We start from the raw sequence: 27,604 nt of genomic DNA on the forward strand, positions 1-27,604 counted from the left end.
TTCTGCACTTAATTTTATAATATTGCAAACAGAAATTTTATTTGTTTTATTTCTCATAACACAATATAACCATCCCATTTTAAATTATTTTGGTAATTAATTTCAAAATACCTCCCAGCAAGTATGTGTGTAACACTGTAGCCAACAAAAAACCTTCAGGAAGTTTGTGTTTAAAAAAAAAAAAAAAAAGTGTCCTTCCTAGGCATATTAATACAGACATTTGAGTAATAATTCATTTAAACTACACTGTAGAAACTGATTTCCTGCACCCCTCAGAAGCTGTGCAAAGGCTTGGGGGGAATGAGGGTTAACGGAGGAGCTGAGGGAAGTAAGTGCTGGGAAGGAGCCTGTGAGGGAAATTGGAGAGTGGCTGGGTGTGGGTGGGAGACACAAGGATTCGGAACATGGCTGGGGGGGGGGGGAAGTGGCGAACCTCCCCCAGGCAGAGCCTGGCTGACCCCATCTGCCCCTGTGTCCCTGCACTCCCACTCACCCCCCATCTTCCCCTGGCGCCGTGTGTCCCTGCACCCCTCAGTCCCTGGCCCAATGCTGTGTGTGCTCCCGCCTCAATCTGTCTCCTCCGCCCCATCCCTGCTGAACAGAGTCTATGTCCCCCCCGGTCCCATGTGCCCCGTTCTGTCCGGCCCGGGCCCGGAGCAGCGCAGGGCGCTGTGAAGAACGCAGCCTCTCCGCCTCCGGCCCGGGGAGCGTCCCCGAGCCTGGGCGGCCTGTCTCCCGCGCAACGCTTCCGGACGCCATTTAAAGGAGAGGGCGGCAGAGGGAGACTGGCCCATCCCTTTAAGGCATTACGTGTAGGCTCGAGTCTAGCGTCTAGCCGCCACGGCCAGTCCCGCAGGAAAGGGGAGCTGGGAAGATGGTGTCTCCCCAGCCCCGTCCTGTCCGCGTGTAAGATTACCTGTTAAAGGGGAGGCGACATAGTGCCGGGCGTTGGTGGGGAGCCTGGGCCAGTGCTGGGCGGGCTCTTCCCTTTGCCTTTAAGTTCTATTTCCTGTCGGGGGGCAGCAGCTGCGGAATCGGATCGTTCCAGACGAAGTACTCGCCATGGCCCAGGCCGCTAGGCTCGGGCTCCTGTGGCTGCTGCTGGGCCCGGGCGGCGCCTACTTCCCCGAGGAGCGGTGGAGCCCGGAGTCGCCGCTGCAGGCGCCCAGGGTGCTGGTCGCGCTGCTAGCCCGGAACGCGGCGCACTCGCTGCCGGCCGCGCTGGGGGCCCTGGAGCGGCTGCGGCACCCGAAAGAACGAACGGCGCTTTGGTGAGAGCCGCCCCAAGGGCCCCTAATACCGCCCAACCACCGCGGGCCCCGCTGCCCCCGAGAATCCCCCCGGGCCGGGCCGGGCCGGGACCCGCCCTCACCGCGCTGGAAATCCCTCCCAGGACCCGCCCAGCCATCGCGGACCTGCCCTGGGAATCCTCCCCCCCCGGGAGGGACCCCAGTGACTCTGGGCTGGTGAGGTCAGGCGACTCCCTTCGCCTGCTCCCGCCTGGGGCTTTTCGTGAGAATAGAGGATTCTAGTGAGACGCCGAGCCCGTCTCCTGTGTGGGCCGCTTTCCAACTTAGTTAGCGTGGAATGGGAGGGTCGCCTTCCCTTTTCTAGGCTGCTGATTAGCACTTTAAAGCCACCTTTGACCCAGTGAAATACTTGCCACGTGCCAGCCTGCCCCAAGCGTCTGGGCTCTTAACAGCTTCGTGTGCATTTAGCCCGCACTCAGTGCCACGAGCGAGACAGAGCAGATTGTGGCTGTTCCATGGATGAGCGGGGTGGGTAGTATTGTGAACAGAGAAGGTATCTTCCCAAGTGATTTAGTGCCTGCTCTGAAATTCCCACGGGCGCTTGTGTTACAGCAGGAGGAAAGAAAGAAAGGAGTAACTGCAACTTCTCTAACACTTTGGGTTAAGTATAGACTGAGGAAGTGAACTTTTTCTGCCACCTCATAGTGGCTGAAGGGGCGATCCCAGGGCTCAGTGAGCCCTGAGGCAGCTTTCCCTGGTGGGTAGGTTGCATGCTTCAAAAAAGAATTGAAGGTATGCCCACCCCCATTAGCAGGGTTAATGACAGCTGTGCATCTCCTGTCAGGGATCCATTCTCAACAAGACTGGGTTAGAGTAGGGTGTCTGGGATTCTGACTGCCTGGTTTTCTTACATTCTAGCAAAATCTTGCACTAGAGAGGGGGAGGGAGGGAGGACAAGAGAATCCTGGTTCAAGAGGATATGAGGGGAAGCAGAACTAGAATGGAGAGCCCAGAATCCTGGAAATATGGATGTCTCCTGCAGGCTGAGTGGAACCTAGAGGGGAAATGGGCAGCTTTGGCAGATGAGAAACTGTATGAGATGGTGGGATTTACCTCAGTTTCTCCTGCAGGGTGTGAAAGAAGGTGGGAAGGACAAAGAAGATTGGCCCTGCAGGGGAATCTGGAGCATAGGGGAAAGAGCAGGAGGGTTCATGTGTCTACTTAGCAGTATGTCACTGCTGGATATTTTTCAGGGTGGCAACAGACCACAATATTGACAACACGACAGCTGTACTACGAGAATGGCTGATAAATGTGCAGACCTTGTATCACTATGTGGAGTGGAGGCCGATGGAGGAGCCCAGGTGAGACCCTGTCTCAAAGACTGTTACCAGCACAAGGTTAAACTTGCCTGCCAATGAATCTGCATTCAGTGGGAAGAGAGACAGCTGCTTAGGTTTATTGATTTCCTCAGTAAAAGGGTAAATTAAAAGGTTTAATGCTTTTTAAAGGTGGAGTTAATCTCTGCCAGAGGGATAGGCATTGGAAAAGACCTAACTGGGCCCTGTGAAAGGCTGCTACAAAGCCAGGGAGCAGATGGGGTTTGTTTATAATCCTTGTTTCTCTGAGGCATGCGATTTTGTTAAGTTTCGTCTTGTACAGTATCACTTTGTTTGCCCCATTGAACTCTCAAAGTGAGGATGAGTGAATGACCAAGCCCATTTTCCCCTCAGCAAGTGCTCTGACTCTCTTCTAACCACTGGTTCCCTTCCCACCAATGACCTTTGTTGACCTCACAGACATGCACTCAGATGGTGGGAGTGGGTGCCATGGATGGGAGGATGGTTGAAGCAGCATTTACTCTAGATAGGAAGGTCAAGCTGCCCTGCCTTGCAACTGTTAGAAGCCCATCCTGGTCATACAACCTAGCAGACCTGCCTACAAATTACTGAACAGAATCAGTCTCCAAGTGCTGTTGAGAGTCTGATGTAAATTCTTCACTATTCTTATACTGTATAGTCAAAATAAGAAACATGTGTATTTGACCTTTTCAGAAACTACAGACACTGAGGAGGTGGCATGAAATTCTACCTTATCTGGTCTTCTGGTTTTAGAGGGTTCAGGATGCTTGTCACTTGGGAGCAGTGTGCTGGAGGGCAGGTCAGGGCTCTGATAGAAGTCACTGCATGTGGCGGGATTGAATTGGCTGCAGTTCTAGATAGGATTGTTGTTCAGAGGTGCTCCTAAATTGGTGGTTGAGAGCAATTGACTCTGCTGCATCAGTGGATTGCACTGCATGTAGAGGGTATTCTGTTAGCCCAAGGGTTGAATTGGTTCCATGGAGACCAACAAGACATGTCTGTCTACCAAATGCCTTCCCTTTTCTGTAGTGTCTGAGTGGCCTCTGTGACATTACTGAGCAGAAATCCTGCTGTTATCCATGGAGAAGACTCCAAAACCAAGCAGGAGGTCTGTTCGCTCTTTGACAGAGAAGGCCTCTTGCATTGCAGCATGGCTAAAGGAGGGCAGAGTAGCTTCTACAGCTAGTTTCCCTTTCACTTCTTGGATTTGATACTTGTGCTGAGTTCATTCCAGCTACATTTTTAGCTCTGCATTTTCACTTCATGTAACTTTTGAGAAGGGAAAGCAATGGGGAGAGAGGAACCCAGCTGGGACTTTAATTGAGGCTTAATCCTTGGCAGGTCCTATCCGGATGAGGAAGGCCTGAAGCACTGGTCAAATTCTCGCTATGAGCACGTGATGAAGCTCAGACAAGCAGCTTTGAAATCTGCCAGGGACATGTGGGCTGACTACATCTTGGTAAGGAAGTCTCTCTGCCTTATGAGAGGCCCTTTGATACTGTGGTGGCAGATGCCACGTTTATGACCAGTCAGTTTCAGTTTTCAAACCAAATCCAAACTTGGTTGTGCAGGTTTCTAGTTGCCACTCCACTGGGCTAATGCTGCTGCTGAAACTACCCTAGCCCTGCTCATCAGAGCTGCACGAGCACAGGAATAGCCAGATAGTATACAGGCAGGCCATGGTCCATCCTCCATGTACTTTGATGTCCTGCCTTTGGCAGTGACCAGTATGATGATAACATGGTGGTGGAAATAATGACCCATGTGACATCCTTGCCTGGATTCCTGCAAGCATTGTTTTCCTCTGAGGCACAAAATTGGGCTCTGCTGGTGCCTGTGGTTAACCAATAAATTGCTATCAATGTAGTGTCAGGCAGTAACTATGCTGGTGACAGTGGCATGAAAAATGAGTGTTTTCTAAATGTTACTGGTATCTTTTTTTTTCACATGCAGCTGGTGCCAAGCACTTGTGTCTGCTGGCACTGGGTGCTCCTGCCTGCTTGGAGAAGTGGAAGTGTCTTTAAAATATTGCTGTTGTGAAGATGTTGTTCCTGACGTGGAAGGCTTGGAGGCTCTAGTCTTCTTTAGTAGCTTTATGATCTAGCTGGCTTAGGTATAAATGTAGTTGATGTGCATATAAATATCTATCACACTTATCCTTATGTTTCTCATGTCCAGACAGGAAGGACTATGGTTGAATTTCAGGAACCTCTCTCTTGAGGGTTCTAATTTCGAATGATAAGCCTCTTTTTCTCTATCTGGAATGAATAGCAGCTGCCTTTAAGGGACTTTTGAAACTGGGCTCTAAGTAATAGAAATCCATGTGAACCCAAGTACTGTCTGTGCTATACTGATGGGCTGGCATGGGATGCTTTGCAGTTGAGCAATCCCTGTGTTTCTAGGCTTGGCTGATGGATCCTGCCTTTTAGCTTTGAGAATGAGGAGCAGAAACACCTTTGTTTACCAAAATGAAAGCAATAATATCTAGTTAGTGTGGACCTCCTAGGGTCAGAGGACATCCTGAGTGTGTGTCTTTAGGAGTAGGTGGAAGGCATTTACGGGGTTTATACAGGAATGGTTTGGGGTGGAGTACACCATGCTGGCACAGGGTCCGACTGGCTCCATTAGAATTGACCGTGCTTGTTGTCTCGCTTTGCTATTTGTAGTTTGTGGATGCAGATAATCTCCTGACAAACCCAGATACGCTGGCCCTGCTGATAGCAGAGAACAAGACTGTAGTGGCACCCATGTTGGACTCTCGTGCTGCCTATTCTAACTTCTGGTGTGGAATGACCTCACAGGTAATAGGAGGCCTGGGGTTCTGACATAGGTTCCTCCTCCAGTCCCTTTGTACAGCAGGACTTTGCCCACAGGATCCATTGAATGCATAAGCAGCTACCAGCTGCCCCCTCTCATAAGGATTCCTGCAAGACTTTCCTTTTCCTTTTTTTAGGGTTATTACAAACGCACTCCTGCCTACATTCCCATTAGAAAACGAGAGCGCCGTGGCTGCTTTGCTGTCCCCATGGTGCACTCCACCTTCTTGATTGACCTGCGGAAAGAGGCCTCCCGGGACCTTGCCTTCTACCCACCACACCCGGACTACACCTGGTCTTTTGATGACATCATTGTCTTTGCATTTTCCTGCAAGCAGGCAGGTGAGTTATTGGCTACTGCTGCCCATGCACTTTTTGCTAGCATAGGCATATCCCGGTCATCATTTTCCGAAGGGGGATTAGGTTGTCTGCTGTGTTGGTAAGGAGCTGTCTTGGGTCCAACAAGGGATAAGATGTTAACAAAACCCTTGTTTACTGTTGCAGTGCTAAATAGTTCAGTTAGTTATGGTTCAGAGTCAAGTAATTGCTGGGACTCCTATTGTTGTTGTAACAGCCACAATTATGAATTATTTTTAACCATTTTAAAATCACAAAAGAAGAAACAATTAAAGGATTTGAAACATATTGCACTGTCAGGCTTTCATTTTAATAATTTTCCTTATTCCTTTTAGCAGTATAGTGTATTTTATATGGGGAAAACACCTGCTTTACAGTTTTTAGATGTCCTTTTGTGGGAACAGGGAACAAGTGAGAAAGTTAGTTTATGTGGTCTGGAGCTGCTGCTGTCGTCGAAAGTCCTCTTTCCTTTAATACCAAATAAGATGAATGCACACAAACCGAGAGGGAGAAGCATAGCAAAGATAGAAAATGCAGCATCTGTCTTTGCTAGGCTTGTGAAGGGTTTTGGTTTTGGCTTGCAGCCTGGCTGCTGGGAAACTATCAGGCCAGTAAATGATCTTATCAGCTACTCTGAGACCTGCCAAACTTTTACCGGTGTTGATCTGTTTAAAGAATTGCTTTTAGCTGCTTCTCTGGTCACAGCAGTATTGCAAAAGTGGAGTTGTCTTGGCCAGCTAAAGCTGGACTCTTATTAGGTCTAAGGCAAAAAGAGAAGTTGGAAAGAGGAGAAATAAGGCAAGAAAGGAAAATGGCATGAGGGAGGAAAAATAGCAGGAACCCAACATTCATCCAATGTATTCAAGACTTAGCAAAGCTGATGGAGGGGGTGATGTCATTTGGTTCCTTTTCTCTAGCCTGGTCCGGTCATGACATCTTTCAGGATAAGGATGATGAAAGTCCAATGGTGTCATAGTGGATCCCAGGGCTCCAGGAAATAGTAGGGGAGCAGCAATCATGATGGTGAAGCTTGCTCTTTCCCGTTGTGAGACAGCAGGGCCAGATGGCAGCAGGAGTGTCTTGGAAACGCTTCACGAATTTGAGGGTCTTAGAAGGGAGATATATAAGCCCCAGAATGGTCCAGGCCTTGTTCCCTGCAGATTGAGCAGGGTTTACTACAGGTTAATTAGAAGCACCTGAGCCAATTAAGGCCCAGCTAGAGTCCTGATAAAAACCCCTGCTGGGAGGAAGGAGAGCTGGCAGTAGTGTGGGAGGAGTGTTGTGGTCAACCAGAGGAACCAGACCAGAGCCACGAGAAAGGTACAAGAGAACAGAAAGGGGGAAATAACCCAGGGGAAAGAAATGCGTCCCCCCTTCCCTCACTGTGCACTACAGAGGCATCGACTGCCCAGAGACGGGCAACAGGTGGTGCCCCAATCCACCACACGAGAGCAAAGCACAGGACCCACCATAGCAGAGCGGGCAAGTTGCCACACAGTCCACCTGCCCCCTGGACCTTTTTAGTGACATAGTGAATAAACAATGTTCAAAAAGAGTGGAGACCTCATTCCATTAAACAGGAACTAGTAAAACACATTTCAGTGATTTCAACTATAAACATTTCCTTTCCCCGTTCAAGCTAACCTGTGATTTTTCTAGGAGTCCTGAAGACCCGTTAGCACAGTTCTTCCATCTTAACAATCTAGTGAGTGGCAATCTTTGTCTTGTACTTATATAAACAATTGTATACAATGGACTGGGTTGACATTTTTGTTCACTTAGACAGCTTAGACTTAGAGCACAGGCCTCTGCACAATATGCCCCTCTAATGCAGCTGTCTTGTGCAGGCCACATGAGGCCTCCTTGGGTTGATTTGTAAAGCTAGAGACAAGGGTGCCATGATGTGGGCTGGGTTTGCCACTGAATGGATTTTAAGCAGTGTCCTACTAGCGTCTGCTCACTCTGTGTATTAACTTCAGAAGTCCAGATGTTTGTATGTAACAAAGAAGTTTATGGTTTCCTACCTGTGCCACTGAGAGCCCACAGCACCATGCGCGATGAGGTGGAGAGCTTCATGCACGTACAGCTGGAGATCATGGGTAAGTGCTGGATGCTGACAGAACCAGAACATGCATAGGCTTGGACTGGGAATTACTTAGATGGTTTTCCTTCTTCCCTGTTACTTCTGACATTTTGAATTTGTGATCTGCCTCTGTCCTGGGGATTCAGCAAAAGCTTCTCTAAACCTGATGATTGGATGGAAGGAGGAAAAGGTAGTGAGGAAGTGTTAAAATAGCATGAATTGTAGTTTCTATGGAAGCTCTACCTCAAATGATTTCACAGTGCCCTTGGCCACACTTGGAGCAGCTCTTGTCACCTACAGGTAGTGGGGGAGCAGGATGGTGTCTTTCCTGCTGACATCTGAGTAACTTTTTCAACTCTTGTGGCTGCTGTTTGTGCCGCTTAAAAACAGAGAGTGTTTTTTCCTGACTTGACAATACTGCTTTTTCCACTAACCTCTGGGGCTTTTCCTCTCTTGGCCTCTGGTATCTGACTTCTCCCTATCAACACTTAATGGGATGGGGACTGATTCCTGGCCATTTAAATACACATCTCTATAAATCTGAGTAATGCAAGAGGGGGAGCCCAGGTCATAGGAGAATATTAACTGTTTTTAAATAGTTTTATAAATACGAGAATTTGGTGCTAGAGGTTTATTCCTCTGATTTTCCTTGGTAGCGCACAGAGCATGCATACTACTTTATCTGCACAAGCTTCCATTCTCCTTGTCTTTAGAGACAGAATATTTCTGTAAATGCAGCTCTAGACAGTGGTTTCCTGTTCAAATCTGCCTGCAAACATTCTCTAATTAATTGATTGAATACTCTTTGCTCACTCACTGAGTCTGAAGAATCTCCTTCCAACAAGAGGAAAATCCTGAAGTAAATAAGAGAGCAGCATGTCAGTCAACAGGACTAATAAGCATAAACATCCATGCCAGGTACTTGTGGGGCACTGGGTGTGGCTAGTAGCAAGAAGGGATGTAGGAAATCAGTTGTGGAATAGAAAATTAGAGGATTCTAGTGGTTTGTTTGGAGGGCTGTTCCCAGCGTAGCCATAGGTGTGCCCTGTGTGGAGTTCTGGGGGCTAAGAGAGATCTCTTGGCCTTGTGTCTGAAAGATAGTGTCTTATAGAAATCCATTCACATTCCATTTCTCTATTTTCCCCTTAGTGAAGAACCCCCCGGTGGAACCTTCAAGATACATGTCCGTCCTGCCCAAGGTCCCTGACAAGATGGGTTTTGAAGAGGTGAGTCAGGACTCTGCTCCATACAGGCACATTACTGAGATGAAGAATGGTGTTCAGTTTGCACAAGCTGAGCTTACAGGCTTCCTCCTGTGAGTACTTCAGACTCACTAATGCCTGAGCTGCATTGCTAGGTCTTAATGAGCACAGGTTATCTCCTCCCTTGTGTTCGGTGCAAGATGCAGCAAGGTTGCAGTTGAGTTCTTGTCTCCCTGGGTGAGTTAGGACCTCCCTGCACATTCATGGCCATGGGTTTTATTTTCTCAGGTTTTCATGATTAACTTAAAGCACAGGGCAGATCGACGAGAGCGAATGCTGCGGACACTGTATGAGCAGCAGATCGACTGCAAAATCATTGATGCTGTGGATGGAAAGTGAGTCTATCCAGAGGACAGTCATGTTCTCAGTCCAACATCTGGTAATAAGGCCCTGAACATCCCAGTGAGAGTTCCTGGAGGGTGGACTTATAGGGGAGGGACTGATGCTGTCTCTTGGTGATGCAGGGAAGCAGGGCAACTCCCTTGCCTGATGGAGGAGAGAATGAGAAGCTAGACATGGGGTGTCAGTGCTTTCCAGTTACTTCATAAAGTTCTCTGCTTTAGGAAGCCCCTTATGGATTATAAGGCTCGTCTCCCTTCATCCCACCCTGTCAATGGACAAAAAGACTGCTGGGAGAATAGCCTGTATAGTTCCTCTAATAATCTCTTTCCTGCACATGCACACAAGCCCCCTCAGGGTGAGGAAATAAGATAATGGCTGTGTAGTGCCTTGAGTTGTTCCCAGAACAGCTGTTGTAATGACCTAAACTGCCTGAGCATTCTTTATAAACTGGCTGTGGGAATGAGTAATCGTAGCATCTTCTGTTTTGTTTCCCATCATCTCTTCCGCAAAGAGAGCAGCTGAAAATAAAGTGGCCTAGAGATTCCTTGGGGAGGGAAGCTGCGTTTGTAAGCATTAGCAGAGACTCCAAAGCCAGCTGCTGCTCTGTGCTAACGTGGAGACACAAAGCCCATTGTGCTTGTTTGCAGAGCCATGAATAGCAGTCAGGTGGAATCCATGGGGATTCAGATGCTGCCAGGATATAAGGATCCATACCACGGCCGGCCACTCACCAAAGGGGAGCTGGGCTGCTTTCTCAGTCACTACAAGATCTGGAAGGAGGTGAGAGGAGGAGGAGGAGATCTTGGTGCTTCTGACCCTTTCAGGACACTTGCTCTGTTGGTGTTCTAGCCAGGCCAGGACCTTTTGGATTTGTGCTCCTGCCATGGTACTACCATCTCCAGTATTCCCACTGCTTGTGACATGTTGCAGTAGGGATAAGCAGATACATAGGGTCTTGGAGGAGGTAGTGGTGATTTATGCTCAGGACCATCCAAGTGGGAATTCACATGCTGACCCTGTTGTTTCAGCTTGGCGAAAGGAGAGAGTAGGTAACAGGGTGGTGCCCCTTCTGGTTTACTGGGTTACTGTGTGAGCCACAATGGGGACATTTATACACAGCAGGCTGTGAGCAGTCTTGCAGGTCTGATTAAGGATACGATTTAGTCACAGAGGTCATGGATTCCGTGATTTTAACAAACCTCTGTGACTTCTTCGGCTTCAGCCCTGCTGTGGTGGGGCTGGGGCTGTCAGCCCCATCTTCTTCTTCCCCCAGCTCAAGCTTCAGTCTCCCCATTATTTTTAGTAAAAGTCATGGAAGGGTTGCATGCTTCTGTAATTTTTTTGTTTATTGCCCACGACCTGTCCATGACTTTTACCAAAAATAACCATGACAAAATCTTAACCTTACTCATGATGCCTAGATGTGCCCTAGTGGTGATAAAATGGAATACGGGAATACATATGGGAGAAATCGGGGAGGCGGGAGAGGGCTGAAATCAATAGTTACCAGTGGTCCCAGACACACTTTTCATGTTTTGCTGTAAAAGAAGGGTAGATAAATAATATGTCATGGGTGGTGGGGTGAAGGAGGGGCAAGCATTTCAGGTTCTCTGACTCTGTGATAAGTCTGTTCTGTTAAATTGCTAGATTGTGGAGAGAGGGCTGGAGAAATCCATCGTGTTTGAGGATGACCTGCGGTTTGAAATATTCTTTAAACGACGGCTGATGAATCTGATGTATGATCTTGAAGAAGAGGGTCTGGATTGGGACCTAATGTAAGTGCAGAAGATCAAAACATTCTACTCCACTTCACTGGGCACTTGATTTCAATTATCTGTTTTCCTCTGGCAGTGCGCTCAGTGTCGTACAATATGTAAATCCTGCCCCAAAGAGCTTGCAGTCTAAAAGAGAAAAGAGTAAGTGGGGCACGGGGAAATCCAAAGTGGGAGATAATCAAAGGGCGGGTTATTATGAATTTGCTTTTTTTGTAGGCATTAGGAAGAAGTGGCTTTTTGAAAGGGATTTGAATAAGGAGAGGGAGATAGTTTGCCAAGGCATCAAGCTGGGAAGAGAGAGAGCATTGATTTCCCTGTTACCAGCTTCTGTGGAGCAACTCCCTGGTAGAGCCTGGGTGCTGGTGAGAATGCTGAGGGTCACCCATTGTTGATTACACAAGATTTCTGTACCGCAAACACAGCATTAGAGAGGACCAAGTACCCTGTTAACTAGAAAGTGGATTTATTGTTATGCTAGAAGTTGCTGCCATATGCTACAAGGGCACCTGCCACTTCTGTTTTCCACCTATGGTGACAAATTCTAGGCATGGGAATTTCATAGATTTTTATGATAGCAGGGACTATTAGGATAATTTAATCTGACCTCTTGCATAACAAAGGCCAGATAATGCCATTCAGTCATTCCTGCATGAGGCCCTAACTACTGCTTGAGCTAGAGCATATGTTTGAGAAAGAGACTCAATCTTGTGCTGCTATCTGTCTCCCCCAGTTACGTTGGGAGGAAGCGGATGCAGGTGGAGCATCCAGAGAAGTCTGTGCCTCATGTGCGGAACCTGGTGGAGGCAGATTATTCCTACTGGACTCTAGCCTATGTGATTTCACTGCAGGGTGCCCAGAAGCTGCTGGCGGCTGAGCCTCTCTCTAAGATGTTACCTGTGGATGAATTCCTTCCTGTCATGTTTGACAAACACCCTGTGTGAGTCTGGACTGCATCTTCTGGGGCCTATTGCTGGGGAAGAAAGGGTGCATCCGCCTATAGGAAGAGTGGGTGTAGGGGATCCAGAAGCATTGTATTTTGAAGTGAGAAGTCTGTTGCAGGTAGAGCTTTGAACAAACACTTCATTTACTGCTAGTTGGAGATGAAGTTCCCTAGCTGCTGTAAGTGAACAGGGAGCACCCCATATGTTCTGAACTTGGCAGTGAAGTCTGACACGTCCCAGTAGTAGCATATGGTGTGGGTTTGATGATACCTCAGTTATCCTGCTTGTCCCTGGATGCTAGTATATGCAGAAGCAGCATGGGAACTTGTGGTGGGAAGTTCTGAGTAGAGCTGCCTGGGAAATGATTATTGTTCCCATGAAAAAATTTGAATGAAAACTAACATTTTTCTTGACATTTTTCTTAAAAGCTTTTTGATTGAACAACTAGAATGTTTCAGCACTCATTGGGTTTTTTAATGAATACTTGAGAAACTTGAGTGAAATCAGACACTTCCTACAGAATTTTATATTTTGACAAAACAGCCATTTGTAATGCCAACACCTCTGGCTGGGTCTAGTTCGAATGCAAGGATGAGCCATTGAAGTTCCTGAGGCTGCTTGAATGGCTTGATCACTCTTGGGCAGCAAGGGGATGAGCACGCCACAGCCCTTTCACATTTGACTGGCTTGATCACCTTGCTGGAACTTCTGTGAAGGGAGTTGCAGTTCAGTCTGCTCCTTGATACAGCTTTTAAAATCTGCCATTTTACTGAGGATCAAGTGGGCCATCCAGCCCTGTCAATGACAGCTGAGAGCACACCCTCAGACCATCTTGCTCAACACTGCCTGGTTCAGGCAGCATTTTTCCTGGCTGTTCTTGGCTCATTCCCATATGGCAGTAGTACAAGCTGGCTTCTGTCTTTTGTAGCCCGATTATGCCCAGGAGGCTGAGCTTTAGCAGAGCTACAGGTGGGCTTGGAGAGGGCTCTAAAACACTCATTTGATAGGAATTCTTGGAGCTGCAGTATTTTCCACAGCTGCTGTTCTTTGAGGGAAAGACAAAAGTTCCTGGAAGATGAATGTCCTTCTCTTGGGGTGGGGGGAAGGCTGGGGAGGGATTGTGGATGGGTTCATGGGTGGCTTGAATGCTGCAGTGGGAGGATGATGGTGTTTGGAATGAAGCAGAGTAGATGGAGGGATTAATGTGCAGGGGTGAGAGGCTCAAGATAGATTGTAGAGTAAGTGCAGAAGATGTGACCCCTGATTTCAGTGCCCCCCCCCTTTTTTCCCTCTTTTTCCTGAACAGTGCTGAATACATGGAACATTTTGAAAAACGTAATTTGCTGGCCTTCTCAGTGGAACCACTGCTGGTTTACCCAACACATTACACCGGTGATGATGGCTACATCAGTGACACTGAGACCTCTGTCGTTTGGAATAACGAGAGAGTAAAAACTGACTGGGACCGTGCCAAATCCCAGAAAATGAAAGAGCAACAGGAGCTCAGCAATGAAGCCAAGAATTCAGATGTGCTCCAATCACCTCTTGACAGCACAGCCCGGGATGAGCTATGACCAGACCAGGCCCCTTTTAGGGAAAGGATGAAAGGACTGACCATGATAAGGAAGAGTGTGTGTTGGGGGGGGTAGAAAGCCGAGAAAGGGATACAGCAACATTCTCCTGTGGGGATCACAGGGGATTTGTTCTCTGTCCAAGGATATAACAGTAAACTCACTTAGATGACAAAGCCTATGAGGGTCCTGGCTGAAGCCCTGCTGACCTCTGCTATTGTGGGACTCTGAGGGAGAACACTGGCGAAAGGTTTGCCTTGCCCATCATTTCATCCACCGTGGTGCAGCACAGATCATTACAGAATAGCTTGTTGTAATGGAGAAGTTTTATTCTTTGGTTTAGGAAATTGGTACTTGATAGGACAGTGGTCTTCCTGCCTCTGTTGCCATGTATGTGTCTGTGCTGGGAATATATCTCCTGACCTTTGAATGTCTGGGGAGGAGGGGTGAGATGCTGCCAGATCCTGCAGGTTCCAGCTAATGACATGCCCTGTTATAAGATGAAGTCTTCTCTCTCTGTAAGAAGAAGACTTTTCTGTTTTTATAAAATCTTTGGCTCTCACTTGAAATGTCTTCTGCTTCTTCACAAACAGCCCAGAGTGCTTTTAATTAGTGCTGGCTTCACAGCCTGGAGAGTGAGGTCTTCTATTGATTGAGTGGGTAGCAGTGGTACAAACTTATTTAGGTTGCATAACCCATGTGCCTCAACCCTGAGGAGGAGCCCTAGAAATGAGAGAGGTGTCTGGTCTCCATGGCCCTTTCACTCCATGGTTTCTGCTGAGGGAGATCTGTTTTTGGTGGTTGCATTGTGGGTACCTGTCCTAGGAGCTGGAGTGAGAAAACTGACTTTTCCCAGACTACTAAACTTATGGTCATTGCGGGGGTTCATTTGAATCAGTGACCAGAAGAGAGAGGTTGTGAATCCCCCATCCTTGCTTGCCATTTCTAGTACTGATCCAATCAGTTCCATCCTGAAGTGTAATTAGATCTACTTCTAGAGTACTAAGTGGTGCCTCTATTTTCCAGTGCTTCCCCTGTACTAGCTAGTGGGATACTCTAGGAAAGGAGCTGTGCTGTCCTATAGAGGGTGGCTGCCTGCTTTCATCTGTCTCCATTTTTCTTCTTGTGGAGACTTACTGGAACTCTAATTCCTGTTTAGTCTGCTATGATTGCATCTGTAGGAGCCGGGGGTTGAGGGTTAGACTTTGATCCGGTTGGCATTTCACCAACCTACTGCTAGTCTCTTTCCTGCATAGCCTAAAAAGCTCAGATGTCATGGTCTATGGCCTAGTCCTGGATTTGTGCTTCATCTTCCTGAAGGGCACTGGAAAAGCTTTCTCTGTCCTCCCTGCATGAGACCTTGGTAAATCCCTGCCCTTTCTCTGCTTTGATTCTTGGTATTGTAACCCAGTCTGAAACACAATGAGGCTAATTGGCTTTTTTCCCTCTTGCCCTCTAGGAGCCTTTTGTGAGACAAGGATTCTGTATTCAGTGAGAGGTGGGGATGAGGGTTAGGATTTAAGTTTAGGGTCGCAGGTTGAGTTTACTGTTTTGGGTCAGGGTTATAGTATTACGGGGTTAGTGATAGGGTTTTTAGAGCTGTGGTTGGGTTTAGGGTTAGGTTATGGTGAGGGCTGAGGTTAGGGTTTAGAGTTAGGGGATTAGGATTAGAGAAAGGTTAGGGTGAAGGTGAGGTTTAGGGGTTGGGGTGGTAGAGGGTTTAGAGTTGGTTAGAGGGTTTCCAACGATGGGATCATCCAATCATCGACCTATTCACAACTCGAAGGAATCGAAAATGCCCTTCATTCTGCTCCAAAGGAGGGTTAGGGATCAAGTCCATGGGGGATGCTTTTCTCCTCAATTGGAACAGATATCTGTTGTATACTCCCCCCCCCCCCCCATGATTCCCAGGGTCATACACAAAATGATTAGTCAGAGCAACAATAATTCTCAAAGCACCCACATGGCTGAGATAAATTTGGTATCTTTACCTGCTTCAGATGTCAGTGTGCACTCCAGTACTGCTCCTGCTATGCGAAGATCCGTTACATCAGGACAATGGTCGAACTCAGGGGCTCGGGTTGCGTGCATGCAACTCTAGGTGCCAACGGCGCAGCGAGATGAGTTGTGCATGCGCGACCTGAGGGGGCACTGCTTGCAGAAATCTCTGATCTGGACACGAGGATGCACTAGACATCGGGAGTGGAACACCCACAGGGACAAGTGCAGACACTGGTTCGAGAGCAAGCTCAGCCAGACTTAAGTCAGCTGCCCCTGAACTACTTCCTCCCAACTTGAATCCAGGTACCTGGAGCCAGGGGTTATCCTCAGATTCCCTGGGATAGGTGGCTAGGGGGACTCCCACCAGTCCCTTGCTGTCGGCTGGCGGCAGGTCCGTGAACTCCTCGGAGCTGTCAGTGGGTGGCAGCTCCTCCAGGTCACAAGGCACCGGTGGTTCCTTTGGCCCACAGTGCTCAGGCAGCTCCAGTGGGTCCCATGTGATGGGCAGCTCTTCTAGGTTGTGGCTGGCCTTGGGCGGTCCTTCCCAGTCAGCACTCTGGTAGCTCTTCCCAGTTGCTAGGGCCTGGTAATCTGGGCAGGCCCTTGAGACTCCGGCCAGTGGAGGGCTCGTGCTGCCCTGCCCTGCCCTGCCCTGCCCTGCCCTGCCCTGCTGCGCCGCGCAGGTCAGGCTCAGGCTGCAGCCCAGGGGAAGGTGTACCCTTCTCTGGCAGCAGCTTCCCCCTGACTGAGCTGCTAGGTTGGCCTTTTATACCTGCCCTTCCTGTCTTGGCCCCGCCCCTCTGCTTCTGTGGTGTGAGCTCTGCAGTTCCTGGATCCATCCAGCAGGGGCATCACGGCCAGCTTGCAAGGAAAGGTCAGTATGCAGGAAGGAGGATCCAAGGGAGGTCCAAGTTTGAAGTAAACAAGTGAAACTAATTAGCCTATCGGATAGTTGATTGGTCAAAAATTATCTCACCAGTTGGGAGCAAAGATGCTGTTGATTGATATTAAATAAGCAATCAATCAGAAAGGGACAGAAAAATCATATATAAGGCAGAGAGCTCACACAGGCTTGAGTGTGGGTGATTGTGGACTGCAGAAGGAGAAGACAACCTTGACAGCAGATAAAGCAGAGGACACTAGCAGCAAGGAAGTAGGAGAACATCTTAAGAACATCACATTGCAGCAGCAGCAACAGCAACAGCAGATACAGAGCAGAAGGACCATTGAGATGATACAGAGGGATTAAATCGAAGTAGTTAGTATGATTTTTCCTTAAAATAAGGAATGGATGTATATGATTGTAAATGAATCTGGATGCCTGCACTTGAATGGTCTCTAACACCTCCCATTCTATGATTGCCTAATCAACACTCCTAGAATGTTGGTTAGTTTGTAGTAGTAGTAGTCTTCTATTGTAATGTCACTGTAGCACGGTGCTGTGGCCTTCCTCGGCACCTGGGCCCATTCTGGCTCCTCAATAGCATCCTCCTGAAGTTCTGGCTGCACTTCTCCCTGTATGCACACCCCATCCATGGCCCCACAAAGTTGGGGGACCTCCTCCTCACTTTGGCCAAGGTGGCCCTCTATAACAACAGGGAGAGGATGTTGACTGAGGAGGTTCTCTGCTAAAGTGGGGCCTATTTGCATTCCTCCATCCGATCACATATCTGGGCAGAGTTCCTCTGGGCCACTTCCACTGACATCTTAGCTACTTTTGAGGAGCAGTGGGCACTGTCTGGGGTTTTCTGCTCAGTATCCCCTTCAGGTTCTCTCCATTTCACCCTTTGACCTTAATGCCTGTTCCTGTTTTCTCATTTGTTGTCCCCCGAAATGATCTGAGTCCCAGGCCCAGTGAATCCTCCCCTTAGGGAGAAGGGGCACAAGCCCACCCCGTCCCAGAACCCAAATAGGACCCCTTCCTGCAGGTATTAGGGTAAAATAAAGGTCACTCCTACTACCTTTCTGCTATTAGTCAGTTTCTTAACATCTTGATTTTCTTTCCCTTTTTCTTCTTTCTTTTAGCGATGACATCATTGGCCACCATTTTTGATTTCTAACTAAAACTTACTCTAAACCATCATTAATTACTACTTATCAGAAACCTTAAACTTAAAACCAGCTATATTGCTATTTGTGCCTAAAGATCATGTTACTGTCACCACTTTTGTTTTTCTGATCAAAGCAGCTAAAACTTTGGCTTTTTTTTTTTATCCCTCTCTGCCTGATTTTCAGCCGTGTGAAGCAAAATACTCTCTCTGTTGCTGATCTCCTTATGTGGCTAGAGCAGCTTTAACAATCTCTTGTATCATCTGGAGCCCTGGTCTTTCCCCCTGCTGGGCCATGGAATGTTTATAGCATTGGAGGGGTCTTAGAAAGAGGAGAGACTAAGAACCCTGATCTAGACTGTAGAACAGCTGTCTCCTCTCATTTCTGAAACCTGGAGTGCTTTTTACTCTGCTTTGCTGTGAGAACAACCACTACTGGTGAGTTCATACACAGCTTTCAGCCTGTAAATTACTCCCAGGTACACAGCATGAGTGCAGACAGCCAGCCACTCATAAAATCATAGAAGATTAGAGGTGGAAGGGACCTCAGGAAGTCATCTAGTCCAATCCCCTGCTCAAAGCAGGACTAACCTCAGCTAAATCATCCCAGCCAGGGATTTGTGAAGCCGCAGCTTAAAAACCTATAAAGATGGAGATTCCACCACCTCCCCTAGGTAACCCATTCCAGTGCTTCATCACCCCCCCAGAGAAAATATTTTTCCTAATATCCAAACTAGACCTCCCCCACTGCAACTTGAAACCATTGCTCCTTGTTCTGTCATCTACTACCATTGAGAACAGCCTAGCTCCATCCTCCCTGAAACCTCCTTTCAGGTAGTTAAAGGCTGCTATCAAATCCCCCCTCATTCTTCTCTTCTGCAGACGAAGCAAGCCTAGTTCCCTCAGTCTCTCCTCATAAGTCTTGTGCTCCAGCCTCCTAATAATTTTTGTTGCCCTCCACTGGACTCTCTCCAACTTGTCCACATCCTTTTTGTAGTGGGGGGCCCAATACTGGACACGTTACTCCAAATGTGGCCTCCAATGCCGAATAGAGGGGGAAAATCACTTCCCTTGATCTGCTGGCAATGCTCCTACTAATGCAGCCCAATATGCTATTAGCCTTCTTGGCAACCAGAGCACACTTCTGACTCATATCCAGCTTCTCATCCACTATAACTCCCAGGTCCTTTTCTGCAGAACTGCTGCCTTGCCTGTCGGTCCCCAGTCTGTAGCTGTGCGTGGCATTCGTCCATCTTAAGTGCAGGACTCTGCACTTGTCCTTGTTGAACCTCATCAAATTTCTTTTGGCCCAATCCTCCAATTTGTCTAGGTCACTCTGTGTCTTATCCCTACCTTCCAAGGTATCTACCACTTCCCCCTAGCTTAGTGTCATCTGCAAACTTGCTGAGGGTTCAATCTACCCCATCCTCCAGATCATTAATGAAGATGTTGAACAAAACCGGCCCAAGGTCCGACCCCTGGGGCCCTCCTCGTTATGCTGCAGAAGACTTATGTTCTTCAGATAGGTTACTGTTGATGAAATCCAGAGCACTTCAAGGGTGAAGGCTGGAGGGACATGTGGTTATGGGAGGAGGGCTACTTCTTGTTTATACTGGGGTGTCCATTGATGGAGTAGAAACAATTGTTGATGGAAGGAGGTAGGGAATCCTATTACTGAAATTTCTTATTTCAAGGAGCCAATTTGGGGGGGGACATAGTTTTTCACACGTGTTCATACCAGGCAGGGGAGGAAGGCAGCAGGGTGATTGTCCTTCTGTCTGTGGGGACTTCCTAACTGTTCCTTCAAAGGCTTTGGGGGTTGGGGGAAGAGGACAATTCACAGCTGTAGGAATCTATGTTGTTCCCCCTTCCTGCCCCTTTGGAATGAATTTGGGTTAGGGATAGTGAGAGAGTTAGTGCTCCAATAGGTCTGATACGTTGCCCTGTTCCAGGAAGGGGGCGGTGATCAATTGGAGAGTGCTTTTCTCCACATAGGGTTCAAATGGATGTGAGGGCGCAGTTATTTGAAACATGAATTAGATTGCAGCCCCAACCAGAATCTTCTTGTTTGTGAAGTAAATTTTGATAGTAATACTCCAATAGCACCCTGGTATCCTCTCTAAAAGAGGAAATGACCTATGTGTAGTCAGTAATATTTAACAAAAGACACTACTTTTCATTCCATGTAAAGTCTTCTCCAGAAAGAGAAAGCAATTTAATCCCTTCAGTAGCAGTCTGCTTTGCAGAGGGAGTGATTTGTACTGCACCGATACGATTCCTCCTAGATTTAAATGTGTCCAATGTCTTACTGATCACATTTCCCGCAGAAACAAAGTGCGTGTCATTCTGTGGTGAACGGCATGTGGCCCAAGGGATGTGTTGTTCAGATTGCACTCGTCCTGGAAACGGGAGCGTCTTAATACCATCCTCTTCAGAAACAAGAAGTGTGTCATAAATACCGTCCCCTCCAGAAACAAAGGGTGTGTCAGCAATAGTGTCTCCCAGAAACAAGAAGTGTATCATGAATACCGTCCCCCTGACACTAGGGATGTTATTTTCAGGAAAAGTGCTAGTGACAATGGATGTGTTGTCAAAACGCTTCTTCTGGAACAAGGGGTGTGTTATCAATGCTGTCCCATGCAGAATCAAGGGTTCATTTTCAATAGCATCATTTCTTGAAATGAGGTGAGTGTGTGTGATTAAAGTCTAGTTATGCCTACATATTTCCTGTAACATTAGTCATTGTGACTGATGTTTTTAAAATAATTTCGGGGTCATCCTGGGTTTCTAGCTCCCTTTACTGTGAATCCCACTGGATTCTTGAAATGCTCGCAGTGCTAACTCCATGGTGCAGCCCCATTGTGGTAATCTCATTCCACACAAATGCCATCATTACTAATCCCACAGAGCACAGCTCCCCGTCCCCCTGTCCTGCCCCAGTCACTGTTCCCCCTCCCCCATCCTGCCTGCCCCAGTCACTGCTCCCCCTCCTCTGTCTTGCCTACTCCAGTCACTGCTCCTGTAGGCCCCAGCACTGTGAGCACTGTGATGTAGGCCTGAACCAAAGCAGGCCCGGACCATGGATATGTATTTGGAGCTTAAGGGTTAAATCCTCACGCTGGGAAGAGAACAAAACTAGGCATTATAGATAAGGATGTTCTGGACACATTGATCGTTTGTTCATGACACCCCAGGCTCCACTATGATAACTGACTGCTTGTGAACATACTGGGGAGAACATCCTGCCTAAACATTTTGTGATTTAACATTTATGGCACATTGGGGCCTTGCTTGTAAATTAATGTTTGGGAACATCCTGGAATCTAAGTGTGATAATTTACAAGTGAAGGAAAGTGTTCAATGTGCATCATTGGGTGTGGCTGATGTGTAAATTATGGGGCAGTGAGCGAGCAAAGAAGATTTTATATTTTCTTTTATAGAATTGGTGTAGGTATAAGGATTTTATTATGTTTGTAAGTAATGTGATAAAGTCAGGCCAGAGGGCCTCAAAAGGGCATATCAAGGCCAGAGTGTGAGCCCTAGAAGGCCAAAAACCCTTTTTCCTGCAAGCAGGGGAGAGATGATTGCAGGTCAATTAGAGACACCTGGACCCAATGAAGGGCTAGTCCAGGTGTACTTAAACCCTGCCTTCCCTAAAGGGAAGGGGAGAAGCACAGGAGGAGGAAGCTGCCAGAAGGCTGGTAGCAGCTGGAGGAGAAACCCCCCCCCCCCCCCCAGCCAGGAGACAGTGCTTCTCTGCAGCTACAGAAGGAGAAAACCCCTGGCCCCAGCCAGCAGAAGGATGCTGGAGCAAGGTACCGCCAAGGGGAGACAGGGTTAGTGGGGACTCCCTGGCCCACTACAAGGGGTTGAAGTGTGAGACCCACTAGGGAGGAGCTGGCTGTTTGCCACAGTAAGTATAAGATAATGTATTAATGAAATAAGAATGTAATCGTAGAATATAAAAAGAATAGTTAATGGGTTTTGTGCTTTAAGATAGAATAGTAAAGTATATAGCTTGGGAAAAGGGCTGCAAGGACCTGCTAAGGGCTGTCCGGGCGCTAGCACAGCACAAATAGAGGGCAAACATAAAAACAAAAGCTGACCAGAGCTGACTACACCCGGCTAAGTAACACTTGAAAGTGCCTACAAGTCAGGATGACTCAGCAGAAATGCTCACTGATTGGTTAAGCTGACCGCAAAAGTGACACTGTTCACTGGTTGGTTACATACAGATCAAGCTAATCAGTTTGGTGATCAGCTTGTGGGTACTTAAACCCAGAAAGTCAGTTGCACTTTGGACTGCAGCCTGCTGGGCTCCTCGGTAGCTGGACTGAGCCCTTCTATGAACCAGCAGCATACAAGGGATGGCTAACACTTATCAGAGTCGACTCGGCCCAAGGGGCTTATGGAAAGAAGCGCTTTTGGTAACGTATGAAAGTACACTTGCTTTAAGATAACTAAGAGTTTACAAGCAATTATCTGTCTATAAGCATGAGGTAGTAAGTAATAGAATTGTGTACTATAAGAGAGAGTTTGTAAGCGACCATCTGTCTGTAAACGTGAAACAATCAATAGTAGAATTGTATACTATGAGAAATGATTGCATGCATAGAAAAATATTAGGTCTTTGTATCCATCTTTGGTTTCATGTTTGTATTGTTTATGCTCTTTTCTTAATATTAATGACTAACTAAATGAGCCATATTTCTCCAATTAAGAAGCCCTGTTTGTATTCTTGTTTGGTTGCCCCTGCTCCTCAGTTGAGGCAACTCCTCTGCTCCTGGAGACCCGCGATCCTAAAGCTAAGGCCTTTCAGGCTGCTCTGAGTCCACAGTAATGATTTTTAGTAAGTATGAATGAGGAATGAATGCAGTTTGTTTGCTGAGATAAGACGACAAGAAAATAATTGCTGAGGCAATGCTCTCAGTCTTCAAGGGCAGGAGGGAGAGAAGATACTTTTGTTTAAAGAACGTTTACAATCCAGATGGGCGAAGATCAAGATAACCCTGGAAAACAGGGGAGTTAACACCCAAGGACAAGAACAAGACAAAGTGTGAAACAGGAATAAAAGAATAATCGGAAAGTTGTCACACTTGCAGTATCAAACGTAATTGATGACTACATCAAACAAGAAGACTGTTTAACAGGGCAAAATCCATAGACCCGAATGGGAATGGATAAGTATAAAAGTGGGGAGAAGAAACCTGGACTTTGGGCTCGTTCTGCACACCCCAACGAGCATCGTGTCACTACCGACAAGAGCCTGGCTCCAATCTCGTAGCAGAACCACTTGGCCAGTACTTCAGCTTGAGCAACAAGGGACTGGTAATTGTATACCTCCTGCAGAACTGGTGTGTGTGTGTGTGTGTGTGTGTGTGTGTGTGTGTGTGTGTGTGTGTGTGTGTTACTTAGGTAACTGCTTTTTCAAATATATTTTTGTATTCACAATAAACGCGGCATACTGCCTTCTCCCCTCAATAAGATCCTGCTGTTTATTTCATAAGTATAACACTCCCCGTACCCTGTCCTGCCCAAATCACTCCCCCATCTCTGGAGCGTAGCTCCCTCTCCCTTATCCTGCCCCAGTCACTCCCCTCCACCCACAGAGCACAGCTCCCCTTCTCCCTTCCTGACCCAGTCACTGCTTCCCCTCCCCCATCATGCCTGCCCCAGACACTGCTCCCCCACCCCTGTCCTGCCCCAGTCACTCCCCTCCACCCACAGAGCACAGCTCCCCTTTTCCCGTCCTACCCCACTCTCACTGCTTCCCCTCCACTCTCCTGCCCCAGTCACTCCCCTGCACCCACAGAGCACAGCTCCCCTGCCCAGTCCTGCCCAATCCAGTCACTGCTCCCCCTCCCCTGTCCTGCCCAAATCACTCCTCCATCCCTGGAGCGTGGCTCCCCGTCCCCTCTCATGCCCCAGTGACTTCCCGGCACCCAAGAGCACAGCTCCCCTTCTCCTCTCCTCACCCAGTCACTGCTCCCCCTCTCCTGTCCTGCCCCAGTCACTGCTTCCTGTCCCCCGTCGTGCCTGCCCCAGACACTGCTTCCCCCTCCTCCATCCTGCCCCTGTCACGCCCCTGTACCCACAGAGCACAGCTCCCCTTCTTCTGTCCTGACCCAGTCACTGCTCCCCCGCCACCCATAGAGCACAGCTCCCCCACCCCTGTCCTGCCCCAGTCTCTCCCCTGCACACACAGAGCACAGCTCGCCCTCCCCCATCCTGCCCCAGTCACTCCCTGTACACACAGAGCATGGCTCCCCTGCCCCGTCCTGACCCAGTCAGTGCTCCCCCCCCCTCCCCCATCCTGCCTCAGTCACTCCTCTGCACCCACAGAGCACAGCTCCCCTTCTCCCATCCTGACCCAGACAGTGCTCCCCCTCCCCTGTCCTGCCCAAATCACTCCCCCATCCCTGGAGCGTGGCTCCCCGTCCCCTTTCCTGCCCCAGTCACTCCCCTGCACCCACAGAACATGGCTCCCCTTCTCCCATTCTGACCCAGACACTGCTCCCCTTCCCCTGTCCTGCCCAAATCACTCCCCTATCCCTGGAGCATGGCTCCCCATCCCCTGTCCTGCCCAAATTACTCCCCCATCCCTGAAGCATGGCTCCCCATCCCATGTCCTGCCCCAGTTACTTCCCTGCACCCTCAGAGCACAGTTCCCGTTCTCCCATCATGACCCAGACACTGCTTCCCCTCCCCTGTCCTGCCCAAATCACTCCCCCATCCCTGGAGCGTGGCTCCCCAACCCCTGTCCTGCCCCAGTCACTCCCCTGCACCCACAGAGCACAGCTCCCCTTCAGCCGTCCTGCCCCAGTCACTGCTTCCCCTCCCCCATCCTCCCTGCCCCAGATACTGCTCCTCTACCCCTGTCCTGCCCCAGTCACTCCCCTGCACCCACAGAACACAGGTCCCCTTCCCCCATCCTGACCCAGTCACTGCTCCCCCTCCCCTGTCCTGCCTCAGTCACTGCTTCCTGTCCCCCATCCTGCCCCAGTCACTTCCCTGCACCCTCAGAGCATAGCTCCCCTTCTCCCATTCTGACCTAGACACTGCTCCCCCTCCCCTGTCCTGCCCAAATGACTCCCCCATCCCTGGAGTATGGCTCCCCATCCCATGTCCTGCCCCAGTCACTTCCCTGCACCCTCAGAGCATAGCTCCCCTTCTCCCATTCTGACCCAGACACTGCTCCCCCTCCCCTGTCCTGCCCAAATGACTCCCCCTATCCCTGGAGCGTGGCTCCCCCGCCTCCATCCCGCCCCAGTCACTCCTCTGCAGGCACAGAGCACAGCTCCCCTTCTCCCGTCCTGACCCAGTCACTCCTAACCACCCCTGAATCATGGCTCTTTCTCCTTCATCCTCCCCCCAGTCATTCCCCCCATCCCCCGGAGCATGGCTCCCCTTCTCCCGTCCTGCCGCACTCAGCCCCCACCCCTGCAGCGCAGCGCTCCATCCCGTGCCCCAGTGACTCCCCCAACCCTAGAGTGTGGCTCCCCCGTGCTGTTTTCCCCCCAGTCACTGCTCTCCCTCCCCTGTCCCGCCCCAGTTATTGCCCCAATCCCCCGGAGCCTGGCTTCCCTCCCCTCCCCTGCTCCAGTCAGCCCCACCCTGAGCCCTGCTCAGCTGACAAGGGGTGGGAGGAGAAGAGAGCAGGCTCCACTCCTTCCCCAAGGCCCCTCCTCAACAGGTCTCTTCCCCTACCACCATCACTCCTGATTGGTCTGCTCCCTGATTGGTCCCTATCCTGCATGTGCAGCTGATTTGTATCTTGGGTCCTGCTGTGCAGGTTCAGCTGCTGGATATTATCAACCTATGCCCTGGGGACAGGGAGAGGTTTGCAAGGAGGTACTGCGTGACCTGTGTCCCTGGCCTGTGTCAGCTCCCCTGCTACTGTGATCCGGAGTGACACCGCCCTCCACCTTGAGAGTGAGGTGGTAGGCATCTTCCCCCCCTCCCCAGCACCCTGCAAATGCCCCTTCATAGTCCAAACACACCCTTGTGGCAACCTCTGACTGTACCCCACTCTCCTGGCAGTGTCTTCATTTTAGGAATTATGAAATAAGGTAACCATAGTCTTACCTGGTGATAAAGTTTGAATCCTCTGTTAATTTGAATTGCAATGAAGGTGAGCACATCTTGCTGTTGCTGACGTAAGAATGAACTAAAGGGTTTCTGTGTCCCATGAGCCTCTATTTATAGCTTCCTTTGGCTTGCAAGGTATGATGGGAAATTGGGGTGGAGCTTGAGGGGTATTTAAGCTGGCCTCCTGTGAGAGGGAGTCATTCAGCCTCTTGGTGCTCTAAGGAGATGCAACAAGGGATCTGTATGGAACTTGGTATCCTGGAAAGTATTGTTGTGGGTTAGCAGTTGAAGGTAGCATGTGTTATTTTTGTCATTTTAGAATATGGGATGTGTTTGTAGATAGTGTAATGTATTTGTTTCTTTAGTTGTGTGTAGTGTACTTTTCCATGTTTTCAGGTGGGGCACACTGTGCCTGATTAATGCATTATGTAGTTTTTCTTTGGGGGGAAAAAATTGTGGGTTATTTTTGACACTATAAATGTGTTTGTACCAAAAGCTGTATCAGTAATATGTCAATAGCATTGGACTCTTTTGAAAGCATAGCAGTCTTCTGCATGGGTTGGAGTCTTTCCAATTGAACATTACTGGACCTGTCCCTACCAAATGCAGTGTTTTCTCTTAATGTGACTTCATTCCCCTTGCTTCTACTGAATATTCAGCTGAGTGGAGCCGTGTGAGTGAAGATCAGCTTCAAAACTTGTTCATAATTGTTCTTTCTGTGTTTGTTTCCATAGGCTTCCATGTCCGGTAGTGAGTCGCCCTGTGACGGGAAGGGTTGTGAAGAGGACATCTGTCTGTCCTGGCATTGCTGTATTTATGTGTCTGGCATTTGTGCTCGGTGAAGATGCCCCACTGTGATGCATGGGGCAAAGCCGCGGCTGTCTGCACATAAAAGATATGTATCTGCTGAAGGGTTGGTAGGTCCAAGACTGTGTTGAGGGGCCATGTGTGGGGGGGAGCCTGTGTCGCCAGGGGCCAGGGGCTGCGGGGTTGGTGGAGATGCTCCGTTCTTCGAGATCCCCTCCTCCCACCACGGCTTTGAATCACAGGTGTCCGGTCCCTCCCTGTGGTGTCCTCCCCTCGGTGCCGGTTGCCTCGAGAGGACGTGAGCATCCCACTTAGGGAAGGGAGGTGGGGAGCGGTCCTAGGGGACGGTGATGTTTGGCCGGGGGTGTCTGGTGTGAACGATGCCTTGGTTTGCGTCGCTTACTTTGCGTATTGTGCCTCGTGGAGCCTCGTGAGCAGAGCAGGACGTGAATATTGTTCCCCTTCCGTTTGTTTGCAGAGTCCGCCACCTCCGGTAGCGAGTGGTCCTGCGATGGCGAGGGTTGTGAAGGCAATGTCCGTCCGTCCTTCTGTTCCGGCGTCGCTGCGTGCGTGCGGACGCGCTGCCTCTCGGTCAAGACGTCACAGTGCGATGCCCGGGGCGAGGCTGCCCCTCTCTGCCCGTAAAAGATACGTATCTGGTGAAGGGTTGGCGGGTCTGAGCCCTTGTTGAGGTTGAGGGGCCGTGTGTGGGGGGGAGCCTTTGTCTCCCGGGGCCAGGGGCTGCGGGGTTGGTGGAGATGCTCCGTTTTTCGAGGTCCCCTCCTCCCACCATGGCTTTGAATCACAGGTGTCTGGTCCCTCCCTGTGGTGTCCTCCCCTCGGTGCCGGTTGCCTCGAGAGGACATGAGCATCCCACTTAGGGAAGGGAGGTGGGGAGCGGT

At 49.1% G+C, this 27,604-nt stretch overlaps 1 protein-coding gene across 2 annotated transcripts; it reads left to right on the forward strand.

Annotated features, from left to right (window-relative positions):
* The first annotated feature begins 836 nt into the window (after positions 1-836).
* COLGALT1 (collagen beta(1-O)galactosyltransferase 1) lies at positions 837-15,390 on the forward strand. 2 transcript variants are annotated; one of them, XM_067560678.1, is made up of 12 exons: positions 837-1,271; positions 2,504-2,614; positions 3,953-4,070; positions 5,278-5,412; positions 5,565-5,769; positions 7,764-7,883; positions 9,017-9,093; positions 9,358-9,464; positions 10,119-10,251; positions 11,119-11,246; positions 12,095-12,183; positions 13,494-15,390. In XM_067560678.1, the coding sequence occupies exons 1-12, from the start codon at positions 1,063-1,065 to the stop codon at positions 13,637-13,639; spliced, it is 1,578 nt and encodes a 525-aa protein (XP_067416779.1). In that variant the 5' UTR covers positions 837-1,062; the 3' UTR covers positions 13,640-15,390. The 2 variants fall into 2 exon arrangements, with proteins under 2 accessions (XP_067416779.1, XP_067416778.1); XM_067560677.1 differs by having other exon boundaries at positions 838-1,271; positions 11,977-12,183.
* The last annotated feature ends 12,214 nt before the right edge of the window (positions 15,391-27,604 follow it).

The sequence above is a fragment of the Emydura macquarii genome, unplaced genomic scaffold, assembly GCF_026122565.2.
Source record: "Emydura macquarii macquarii isolate MOO-44397 ecotype Brisbane River unplaced genomic scaffold, CSIRO-AGI_Emac_v2 contig_2292, whole genome shotgun sequence".
Taxonomy (NCBI): Eukaryota; Metazoa; Chordata; order Testudines; family Chelidae; genus Emydura; species Emydura macquarii.

Excerpts from the sequence above, each read along its gene's own strand:
- COLGALT1 (XM_067560677.1), top strand. The coding sequence starts at position 1,063 with ATGGCCCAGGCCGCTAGGCTCGGGCTCCTGTGGCTGCTGCTGGGCCCG. Across the intron at positions 7,884-9,016 it reads CGTACAGCTGGAGATCATGG|TGAAGAACCCCCCGGTGGAA; the intron begins GTAAGTGCTGGA and ends TTTTCCCCTTAG. Across the intron at positions 10,252-11,118 it reads ACTACAAGATCTGGAAGGAG|ATTGTGGAGAGAGGGCTGGA; the intron begins GTGAGAGGAGGA and ends TTAAATTGCTAG.